The sequence below is a fragment of the Gavialis gangeticus genome, unplaced genomic scaffold, assembly GCF_001723915.1.
Source record: "Gavialis gangeticus isolate Ggan-Ray unplaced genomic scaffold, GavGan_comp1, whole genome shotgun sequence".
Taxonomy (NCBI): domain Eukaryota; kingdom Metazoa; phylum Chordata; order Crocodylia; family Gavialidae; genus Gavialis; species Gavialis gangeticus.
This window is the reverse complement of record NW_017729031.1, coordinates 60,754,446-60,766,139: the sequence shown is the minus strand read 5'-3', so window position 1 is coordinate 60,766,139 and position 11,694 is coordinate 60,754,446. Positions and strand designations below refer to the sequence as shown.

General features: G+C 34.9%; 1 protein-coding gene across 1 annotated transcript in view; it reads right to left on the bottom strand.

The window, feature by feature from the left end:
* Window positions 1–11,381, bottom strand: part of DFNB59 (deafness, autosomal recessive 59) — an 18,003-nt gene extending 6,622 nt beyond the window's left edge. Inside the window, exons 1-5 of the mRNA XM_019523024.1 lie at window positions 10,536–11,381; window positions 7,620–7,815; window positions 5,745–5,886; window positions 3,613–3,727; window positions 1,944–2,039 (exon numbers count right to left, since the gene is read on the bottom strand). Of these exons, the coding sequence (XP_019378569.1) occupies window positions 1,944–2,039; window positions 3,613–3,727; window positions 5,745–5,886; window positions 7,620–7,815; window positions 10,536–10,746 (760 nt within the window). The 5' untranslated portion in view covers window positions 10,747–11,381. The remainder of the gene's footprint in view (window positions 1–1,943; window positions 2,040–3,612; window positions 3,728–5,744; window positions 5,887–7,619; window positions 7,816–10,535) is intronic.
* Window positions 11,382–11,694: the final 313 nt, after the last annotated feature.

The window sequence follows — 11,694 nt, the reverse complement described above, 5'->3', positions numbered from 1 at the left end:
ATCTGAAAAAGAATGCACACAAAAATACCAATGACTTGTCTGCATGTTACGAACTGTCTATGCCACACCATGAAATAACTGGACTATGAAACCACATTTGAGAAACCATTGTCAACAAAGTAAATGGCTTTCCATTATCAGCTCACATTTGACATTCCTATGCATCTCTTTTGTCATCAGTTACTTTTCCTATCAGAAATTCCTGAGGTATGACCTGCAGGAGGCTAATTTTATTACTGTTGAAATCACACTCTTGCAAAGTATAATTTCTTACAAAAGTTTGGGAGATACACTCCCTTACTTAGATTACAGAGGTTGGGAATTGGGAGATGGTCCTTCAGTTAAACTAGTTAGACTAAAAGACTAGAGAGCCTTCTCTACTGCTCCACAAAGAAAACTTATTTTTTTGTTCTCATTCATGTATGCCTGTATTTAATGAACCCGGTGATCACTACACCTTAGAGGCTGCTATTTCCCACAGCTGATCAGAGCAGCACTGAGGCCTTTTTAATTTGCACTACATTTAGTTTGCCCCCAAGAAACCCCTGTGATCAAAGAGGAGACAATAAAGCCACCTCTGCAAAGGCCACCATTAGAAACAGTTATTTACTGCACCACCATATTTACATTTACCCTTGCATTTGTGGGTTCCCCCATACTTAGAATTGGAAAAATGTGGCCTGGTCCTCTAGTCACTTCAGCAAATGGCAGCATTCCAAGTGACCTCATTTATACTTACAGGCAGTCCTCGCACTTACAGCAGGTTACGTTCCTGGGAAAAGGTGCTGGAAGTTGAAACAATGCAAGTCGAATCTGATTTTCCCATAGAAACAATGTTCTAACAGGGGGTTATGTTCCTGACCAAGGGTCTGATGCCCAACTTTTTATAGAAATGACCATAAACACCATATTTAAATCAACTATATAATCAACTGTAAATGATATACACTATGTAGTACAAAGCTTTCTAAAGTGTACTGTATATAAATTGATTAAACAGGACAATACAGTAACTAATCACACAGAATTTTATTTAACCAGAAGGTGAAGGAACACCTTCATCAGGGTCACGGAATTCAGAAGGGCTTCTTTGGGGAAGATTTATAGGGAGACTTGGGGCCACTTTGAGAAACTGATCCAGGGTTGTTTGTTTTGCTGCCCTCTTTTTCTCATTGTAAATATCCCTGTAGAGTCGTAAGTGGGAAGATGCAGCGCCCAAACTAATAATATGAGTGTAAATGGTGGAGCGCTGCAAGTAGGAATCGCCATAAGTCGAAACGCCATAAGTTGAGGACTGCCTGGACTGGATAGTACTGAAGTAAATCTAACTACTTAGGATGGAGAATGTGAAGTCTTTAACTGTATCAACTGTACTGTTTGCTAAAATTTTGGTTTCATATAGTTGGAGAGAGAAAATCTACAACCATGGATACGACATTTCCTTATCAATTCAGGATTGCTTCTTCCAAAACATGTTTTAATATATTTAATTGATAAATAGTTTATATTTACAAGCTCATTTTACATATCATCCTTGGAGATTTGATAACAATACTGTCTGTAAGTTGTAAAAATATAAATAGGTTAACAAACTAAAATGTTGTCATTGTATAATATTTATGTTTTTATATATATATATATAGAGAGAGAGAGAGAGAGAGAGACAGATATATATATAAATACTTAATGAAGGTTTTCATGATAATATTACTAATGTTTCTTAAAGGTATAATTATTTTAAACCAAATTGTTTCAATTTATATCTTAAGATTTTTGCAATTATTTTAATAGACTTTTATCTCAGTGCATATTTTAAGTTTAAATTATTTTTTGCTTAGATATTTTGAGTTCTTGAACTCGCACACTAAGCCAACCCCCCCAACCCAAACCCAAAAACATGCACTTAATATATTAATTAGTGAACTTGAACAAAAACATCATACTTCGACGGAACAGATTACTCCTTAATTTGCTCATTGAAAATGATCCAGACTGCTCTTTTTCAAATCCTCCTTTGGAAACTGGAGTGACACAAAATTCTGTATATAAAAAAAAAGACTTTTTGGAAAGATGAAATTCAAAATTATTCTATTTCAAAACACAGTACAAAATCTTTTTTACTTTACAACAGGTATTATAAAGCTAACAAGATTCTTAAGATTAAATATATAAATATATATAATGTATATTATACATATATTATATAACATATATTATATATATATATATATATTATATATATTATAAATCAACATTGTTGACTGGTGATCATTTTAGCAAAAAAAATAATCAGTGCTAGTACATTTATGTACAGTTACAAATCAAGTTGATAGGCATTCCAAAACTGAGATTTACATTGTACATGATACCAAAATGAATATCCAATAGTACTGTACTGGTTGCATTACTTCTTTTAAATTTTAATTCAATAATTATACCTAGTTTTGAATGTACTTAAAGTTGTGACAGAAATACAAACATGCCGCATAAATCTGAATCAATGAACTTCAAAATTTAGAGGGCTTCTGTTTACAGAATTTATATCTAAGGTACTGCAAAGAACTTCTGTAACAAGTGAATAGTAGTACATAAACGTACAGAAATAAACATTACCTCAGTGAGTTTCTCTTCTCTTTTATTTCATGTTTTAAAGACAGTCTAAACAAAATGTGCTCGCTAATGCTCTGATTTAAAAAGGTATTTAGAAATCCAAATCATTAGGAGTTAAGTTTAAAAATACCTTTGTGGATCTGGCCTTAAAAACCTATGCCTGAAAATATGAAATGAACTGAAGTTTTGCAACTGACTTTACTAGGCACAGGAACAAGCCCTTAAACTGAATTGGGGGTTGTTTTCAAAGTATCTTGATTGACAGAAAAGTTCCCACCTAACTATAGTCCTAGGCTGAGGTATGGAGCACTGGAAAATAAAGGAAACACACATTTTAACTTTTCTATAGATGGAAAGTTGTAGATATGTGCATTAATTTTCTTTATTTGTTTGAGTAATTGTTTTGTTTATTTTGTTACAATTTTGAATCATCTGCCTCAAACAACAATTGTTGCCCCAACCTATCCTGTCTTATACATAACCGTGATTCATGAGACTATTTTTAATTGTTTTGGTGCTAATTAAAATGAAAGTCCCAGGCTGGAAAACTGTTGTTTGTTCAGAAGTTTTGTTTTGTTTTGTTTTGTTTTGTTTTGTTTTGTTTTGTTTTGTTTTGGGGGGGGCGGGCACCATGTTCTTTTATAAAGAAGTGGGTCAGATGACCCTGAGATACCTAGACAAACCTGAAAAATTATATGTTGACATACAGAAGTATCTTCTGTATGTAACCATTAAAATATTGTTTTAATATTTTTAAGCTTATGTATAAAATGCACATCTTAGTTAATTTTGTGACATCCTTTACAAAATAAATCAAACTCCAATACTTTTTGCACGTATTTTAGAAAAAAAAATTATTAGAGCTAGGCCTTATGAAGTCAATCACCATGTGCATAAACATCTGTGAGATTGAGGGTTGGGTATGCCAACTCTCAGAGCAAGAACTGTTTGAAAGTCTAACATCTATAGCTAATAGTAATAATTAAAAGACAGGCCACTTACCAAAATTACCATCCAAGTGAATATAAAGTTCAAATACACTAAATGCAATGGTTGTGTGTGCTGGAAAAACAATAGCTTTGTCCCGTACTTTATAATTGTCTTCGATAATGTGAAACTGTGATTAAAAAAAGAAATATATTAAAATAAATATATTTTAAACTGAGATTACATTACAACTATATTAAAAAAATTCAGCAGTAGAAACTTTTTTGAAACAAAATCAAGTTCAGTCTCTAAAGAAATTTTATCAATGCTGATCAGCATACTAATGGAATCCTTTCTGTTCTACACTTCACTACTGTCTGATGAAGAGAAAACAAGCTAATTTCCAATCTGGGCATAGAAACATAGGTTTTGTGCCTGATCCATAAACATTAGTGATGATCAAATCTTGCAGGATTATTGGTTCATTTTGATTGGGATGAGCAATCCAAAATATTCAACTCCTCAGTCTAATTCATGGCAGTTTACAGGCACTTTCTGTAAACTGCCATGAGTTAGACAGATCCTCCTGACCCCACAGACATTAGCTGTTAGGTCAGGAGGGTGAGGGATTGTGCTCCAATTTGGAGCTGATCCAAGGAGAGAGACTACGTCTCTAAAGCATCTTCCTCTAGCTCCCCGCTGCCACCCCCCAAACTTTGGTGCTTTTTAGGGAGGGAGGGAGGGGAAGAAGGAAAGGAGGGAGGTCCCTTCTAGAGTTTCCTCAACCTGTGCTAGATAAGTGGATTGGAGCTCCCCAACTCAAGGGGGCTCCAATCCACCCGTCCCATCCTCCAACACCAGCTGGGCAGCCCTCAAAATTAGCTCCCCCTACTTCCTTCACCCCCTCCCTTTCTGAAAATAGTGCTAGGAGAAGGGCTGGGCTGTATCAGCTCAGCTCTGCTCCCAGCATACAGACACAATGGGGGTACTTTCACCTTCCTTTGGCATTCAAAAATAGCTTTTTTAAGTTTTCAGAAGAGGTTTAACATTTACAAGAGCATAGAGATGTGTGGAAACAACCTACCATTTAAAAATGATCCCAGGGCTGGCTTCTGATAACCTGTTTTTTCAAATGCAAAGCTGTGGTATTTCCCACCTCCTTTCTCCAGAAAGACAGTAATACACCACCTACTTCTAAATCCCCATTCTTGCAACTCCACCTCTTCTCCAACTCTAATTTTTATCCCTTAATAGGACCCCAGCACTGTGGTTCCTACTCCCCAAACTCTCAAACTCAGCTGTGCTGATCTTGAGCCCAAATATGCCATCTTTCTTAGTGAATTTGCTTTGCTTTTTGTTGATTATAGTGTTACAGACTGTATTTGCTGATCTATAGCATTATAGTAGGCTCCCTTTTAATGAGAAATTGTATTTACATTTATATTCAGGCCTAATTAACCAGCAATGGGGACTACGCAAGTAAAGGTGACTTACTGTGTTCATTATGAATGGCTACCAGTAATTTCTAAGGAATATTTCTGGGACAAATATCAGATTTCATTAGACTTAACTGAGGCTATGTCTGTATGGCTTCCTTCCATATCCTGAGTCCAATACTGACAAAATAAGCCCTACCCACTCACTCACACTCAGGTGCATCAGAAATGAACTATTAGCAGTGTAGATGGGTTGGGAGCAAATAGTTCCAACAACTCAGAACAGATCACCATGGCCCTTGCCAGCACCACCACCACCATCATGTCTGCTCCCTTCCTTTCATTTTTAGTGATCTGTCCTCTTCTCTCATACAGAATCTGACTTGAAAGCATGTTTTCTAATTGAAGATTTTGCATTCATATTTTTATACAGATGATATAATTGTGGTACAAAGCCAATACTAAATGAACAGAGCTAAAATCCTGACAGCATTAAAGTTAATGGGAGTTTTGCTCTTCCTAAGGTCAGGATGACACTCAAAGATCCTAAAAGTGTTGTAGTAATTACTCTACACTCCACACAAAAAAAACCAAACAACCCAGAAGAAACAGAGGACCATATCATTTACGTCAATGCAACTCCAATGACTTCTATTAAAATTGCTCTGGGTTTACACCAATGTAAACTCAGTAAAAATCTGGCAACAAACAACTACAAAAAGAATTCTACTATTTTCTCTTTAGTGAGAGACATCTGTCAAACATATTTACCCTCATTGTTTCCCCACGCATTCCAGCATGGACAGATAATGAGCATTGCCGTGTTGTTCTAATACTTTCCATTACCACACACAGAACTTCCTTCCTACTTTGTCTTGCCTGACGGACGAGGCAATGATCAAAGTTAATTTTTCTAAAATAAACAGAAAGAATCCATACATAATTAGCAAATTAAACAACATCTAATAAAATCAGACATTATAAACCAGCAGATCTGGATAACTTGCACTGTACAGTTGAAAAATGCTAAGTGAGGAGGTCTCTGGAATATGAGTGTTGATTTTCAGTAAGTCTTGGAAGACTAGGAATTTTCAATTGAGATGGAAGAAAGATAGCAAGTATGTCAATACTAAAAAAAATGGCTAAAACAAATAACTCAAGGAGTTGTACACCTGTTACTTTGACCTTAACCATGGGCAAAATAATGAAACTCCTGATATAGGATTCTTAATAAAGAATTGAAGAGTATTGTAATTAATATCAATCAACATGAGTTTATGAAAAACAGATCTAATATGATAACTGTTTTGACCAGATTACATGCTTGATTGGTAATGAAAATATTATTAATACAGTATACTAAGGCTTCTGAAAGGTATTTGATCTGATACCACACAGCATTTTTATTATGAAACTAAAATTATGCAAAATAAATATGGTACATATTAAATTAGTAAAAACTGCCTAACAGATAGATCTCAAAACAGAAGTATAAACAAGAAATGATTCTCAAATACATATGTTTCTAGAGAGTCTTGCAAGATTTGGTTATTAGCCCAAAGGTTTTTAAACTTGTATTACAAAACTGGAAAAAATAATTATTGATTAAATGTTCATAAATTCAAGGAGCAGTAAATACTGAGGAGGACAAACCACTGATACTGAGGGATCTAAATTGCTTGGGAAAGTAGGTCATGCAAACCATTTCCATTTTACTATGGCCACATGGTCAAGTCACATCTCTAGGAACAAGAATGCAAGCCATACTTACAGGATGCAAGGACTCCATCCTGGAAAGCAGTAATTCTAGAAAGACAACTTTCAAGGTGGATAATCAGTTGACCATGAGCTTCCAGTGGGAAGCTATGGCCAAAAGAGTTAATTCAAGCCTTGGCTGTATAAACAGAGGAATATAAACTGAGAGCAGAGAGGTTATATTACTACTGTGTTTGGCACTTGTGCCCCAGTTTTATGAACAGTGCAGTCAGTTCCAGCATCCACAACTAAGGACGATGAAAAATTGGAGGGGATTCAGAGAAGAACCTTAAGAATGATTAGAAACATTCTTTATAGAAAAATGCTGAAGGAGTTAATGTATTTAGCTTATCAAAGTGAAGGTTAAGGGAGAGATTTGATTACATTCCATAAATATCTACATAGAGAAATGATCTTTGGTAGCATATGGCTGATCTAACAAATAGAAATATAACAAGACCCAGAAACTTGTATAGCTTCTGACTAGAATCAGAAGCTGTACAAGTCTGTTCAAAATAAAGTGCTAATGTTTAACAGTGATACTAAATGGATTAAATTACCAGTGTTTGTGCTGGATTCTTGATCACTGGACATTTTAAAATCAATATTGGATATTTGCTTAAAGATATATATTAATTCAAACAGGGATCAATTCAGGAAAGTCCCACCATTTGTGCTATGTAGATGGTTAGAACTGCTGATCATAGTGGTCCCTTCTGACCTTATAATCCAAGCATTTATTAAGGATTTGATAGTGAATTTTATTCTTTGACTTATTCAATAAAAAGCACAATATTATATTAATGGAATATGAAACAAGACTGCAATGAAATTTCCTATAATCTAATTATAGAGTCAGATAGGCTAAGTATATAAAAATGTAGTACTAACCTAGTAGTAAGTTCTTTAAGCAATGTTGGTACTTCAACCTCATGTTTGGTCACTATGCCAAATGAAGCTTTAACTGCAACAGAATCTGATCCATCAATATTGACCCCGACATCATTCATTATCTGATTTCCTCGTTTACCATTCAGAGAAAGATCTGATTTGTCCTCATAGTTTAACAACTGATAGGATGAAACACCTGAGGAAAAGAGGATATTTTCTGTTTTGGAAAACACTCTCATGTTCAGGTACAATATGATAAAGTAGAAATCCCCAGGTTATAAACACAATAATATCCAAATATTCAGCCATCAAATGGCTGATAATTATGTCAGTAATATAAGGGAGTTTGACATAATTGTCATTAGTTTTACCAAAAAATATTAAATGAAAGAACAGGTTGCATCACTCTCACAATACCAAGTACTGGCATTCATTCCTTTGTAATGAAATACAAACAAATAGAGGAAGCTAATCATAATGATTATATTCAGTGGCGACATGTAGGTGGTGCACATGTACCCCCTGAGACCACTGGTGCACCCCCTGAAAGTGAGCATTTTCCGCTTAGGTGACGGGTGTGGGGGCAGGTGGGAGTGCTGCCCCACACCCCAAGAGTGCCAGCCAGGGAGTGGGGGTGCCAGGAGAAGTGCCCCTGGCATTTCTGGGCATGCCCCTGGCACTTCCAGGTCAGCATAATTGGCTGCGGGGACACCTTCCCCCGGTCAGCACAATCGGCCACACGGGGATCCCCTCCCTGTCACTTACTGGCTTCTGTGTGGACAAGTGCCCTCCTGACTCAGGAGGCACCAGTTGCCCATGATTATATTATCATCTATTTTTCATCCATAAATATAAGAGCACTTTATAAATTGAGGATAATGTCTTATCTGCATTTGTAAAGGGAGAACCTTAAGCACAAAGGAAGTGACTTGTTCAAATTCATATGATATGTCAATGTCTAACCCAAAAAACAAAACCTAGTCTCTAGACACTTAACCTAGTGCCATATCTACAGAACTTGTTGCCCTCCTCATAGTGTTTTTCATGGAGGCTCATGATAGTGCAAAAATTACAATGAGAAAAAACTATCTTAGTTGCTGTGAAGTCCCATGTAATACTATCCAAAGTAAAATTTATTTTAATAAGTTCTGAATTTTTCAGTAGCAGCAATAGAGGTGAATTTGTAATACAAAGAACTGATGGTAACATACCATATGTGCTTCCTGGCCCTTATCACTTGATAGAAGTTAGAATCCACTTGATCCATTTTTGAAAAAGTAGCAAACCATAAGGCAAACCAAATCTAACTTTCTTGAAATTTTGCATAAACATGGATCTTGCAATAAAGTAGGGAATTTCCTTTATTTTCTATCCCCAATAATATTTTAAGTAATATTTTCCTAGTTATATATAAGGTATTTTTTCTGTTAGACTGACTGGAAAAACAAGAACCTACTAAAGATCAAAATATTATGCCTAAGACCCAGAATCTGAAATGAGAGATATGAGTGAGGCATCTAAAAGCCTTTGAGGGTCTTGGGTTAAATCTATATATCTGTTAATTAAAACCTTGTAGTCTACTGGATAGAGTGACATTTTAAGGTTATTGAGATCAAATCTTCCAGTTAAATTTTCAATAAAATGTTTTATACATGTTCTCATAAGGCTAAATGGATTGTACCTATACTTATCGGTCATCAGTACATATATCTGTCATCAAAAATACATCTTTGTCACACAAAATTAGAAAACAAATTTTAAAATTCTTAATATAAATCAAAATAAATTCTCTTCATGACACCTCACCCTTACTTTAAAGAGTATCCAAGTATTCTCAATTTTTTCAAAGGTTTACAAGTCTTTTGCAACTTTAACTCAAATAATCCAACTGACTTTCTCATTGGTATAAGGATTTATCAGTGTACTGATGAATATATTACTCATCAGTATAAGGATTTAACACTTATTTTTTCTGTCAAGTTTCCTTGTAATCCTGAAATATATTTTTTTCCTATAGATGTTCCCTCCTGCATGTGACTTCATTGGTTTGTCTTACTAGGTTGTTTATTAATGCTAAGTTTCTAAAATTGATTTCACTTTTTTATTTTAGAATATAAAGCAACACTATAGATAGCTGTTAGTTATGTGGCTCTATGAGGGAAAATATAGGCACTATAGTCGAAATGTATACGTGCTATGACAGTGTCTCCTTAAGACTTATTAAACTTTATATCTAGAAGCAATTACACTTCTTAAATGTCTGTGTAAAATTAATGAAACAGGAAAATGAATAAAAAGAAATTATAATTTTATAATATCTTATATAAAAAGTATTTAATCAGATCAGTATTGGTAAGTTCTTGGCCCCATGCTGAGCTCTGTTAACTGAGGCAATACAAGCGTTCATTCGTATAAACCAACTATAGGATTGAGGCTAGTATTTTTTGTCCCTAGTAAATACTACTGAATATGTGTATTTATAATGTCTATAAGAAATAATGGAACTTTAAGTAAGTCATAGGCAAGATATATTACTGTATTTATGAGGACTCTTCTGTAGTCATACTTTGTAAACAAACATAAGGTTGAATTACACTTTATTAATACATTAAGTGGATTTTTAAACTTGTTTTTGGAAACTTCAGATATTTAGTCCATTTCATTGAGCTGACTGTGGTGCCTTCCTTTAGACACCTAGTAATCATAGAAGTGCAGCTTTAACTTTTTATTAAAGTCCAACAATGTTTATAATTTACTCCTCTATTCCATGAGTGTATTACATAACTCATTAAGGTAATTGTCTGAAAAGTATACTAATACCGCTTCATGTTATTTATGATTTCCACATATTACTATAGTTCTACATTTACTGCAAAATATTATTTTATAGGATTTAAAGAAGGACAGAAAACGTACCTGAAGAAATTTCTTTCTCTCCCTGAAGAATGTCTTTTAAGGTGAAAGGCGTTGAAGCAAATTTAGATTTTTTTGAAAGAAAACACGTTCTCTTCTTAATAACAAGGCTCAGAGGCTGGTATTTGTCAGCTTCACTGAGACTAGGAACAGGAATTAATCTCCCTCCATCATCAACCTGCTTAACAAAATTTTTGGTAGCAGCAGCAAACATATTATGGTAGTAGTAATAAAAAAGCGCTGTATCACCTGCAATTTCCAGATCTCATACCCATGTTAAAACCTTTTGTAATGATATTGTAAATTAATTAGCCTGAGGCTAAACCTAATGTTAAACTTTGTTGTAAAGCTAGGTATGTTTTACTTGGAGAAGAGAATCAATAATGGCTTAACAAGCCAGCTTCCAGTGTATTGTTCAAGAACTCTCCCAACTTCCTTCAGTTATGTCATCTAATCCAGTATACTGAATAATATATTAACTGTGTAAACTGATAGGGAAATGATTGCCTTTTCTTTAGTAGCTGACAACTATTGCTTGAAAATCATGATAACTTTCGAATAAAAAGACGCTTCTAAATTCTTTTTCTTGGGTTTGCAATGATAATGACATATTGACTGTGCCTGCCATGCAGTGCGAGTCTGAAGTGCTTACCAAAAATGGGCTATGCAATCTAAATTCATCTTAGCAGGCCTCCTGAGTTACAGAGCCATGAAGGCTGTTATCTAAGGTAGTATTTCCTTTCAGTAGTAGTTGCATAATAGATGGGTACAGAACTCAGCCCAGACAGAATAAAATGTTCTCTTGGTCCTTCAAACCTTCCTTTGCTGAAGTATAGACAAGACTTTACCTACAGCTGTGGGGCTTTTACTGTGTGTGAGTTCTTCCTTGGGGTGAGGAAGAGAGATTTTGTTTTGTATATAATGGTTTTGCCAGGGATACTTCACTGGAATTTGAAGCCTTTCTTGCTAGGCGTGTGCATTTGGATGGGGAGGTCCAGTATGTATATTATTTTCTGTTCTTAAAGGGAAAGGATATTGCAAAGTATTTTATCTCTGCCTTAGTGTATGTGTTTTATTGCATGTGTTTGAAGCATTTTGGTATTTCTGGGTATTTTGCCTTGTGTTGACACATTTTCCTAGAAATGTGTGTGGAGGGAAGGGA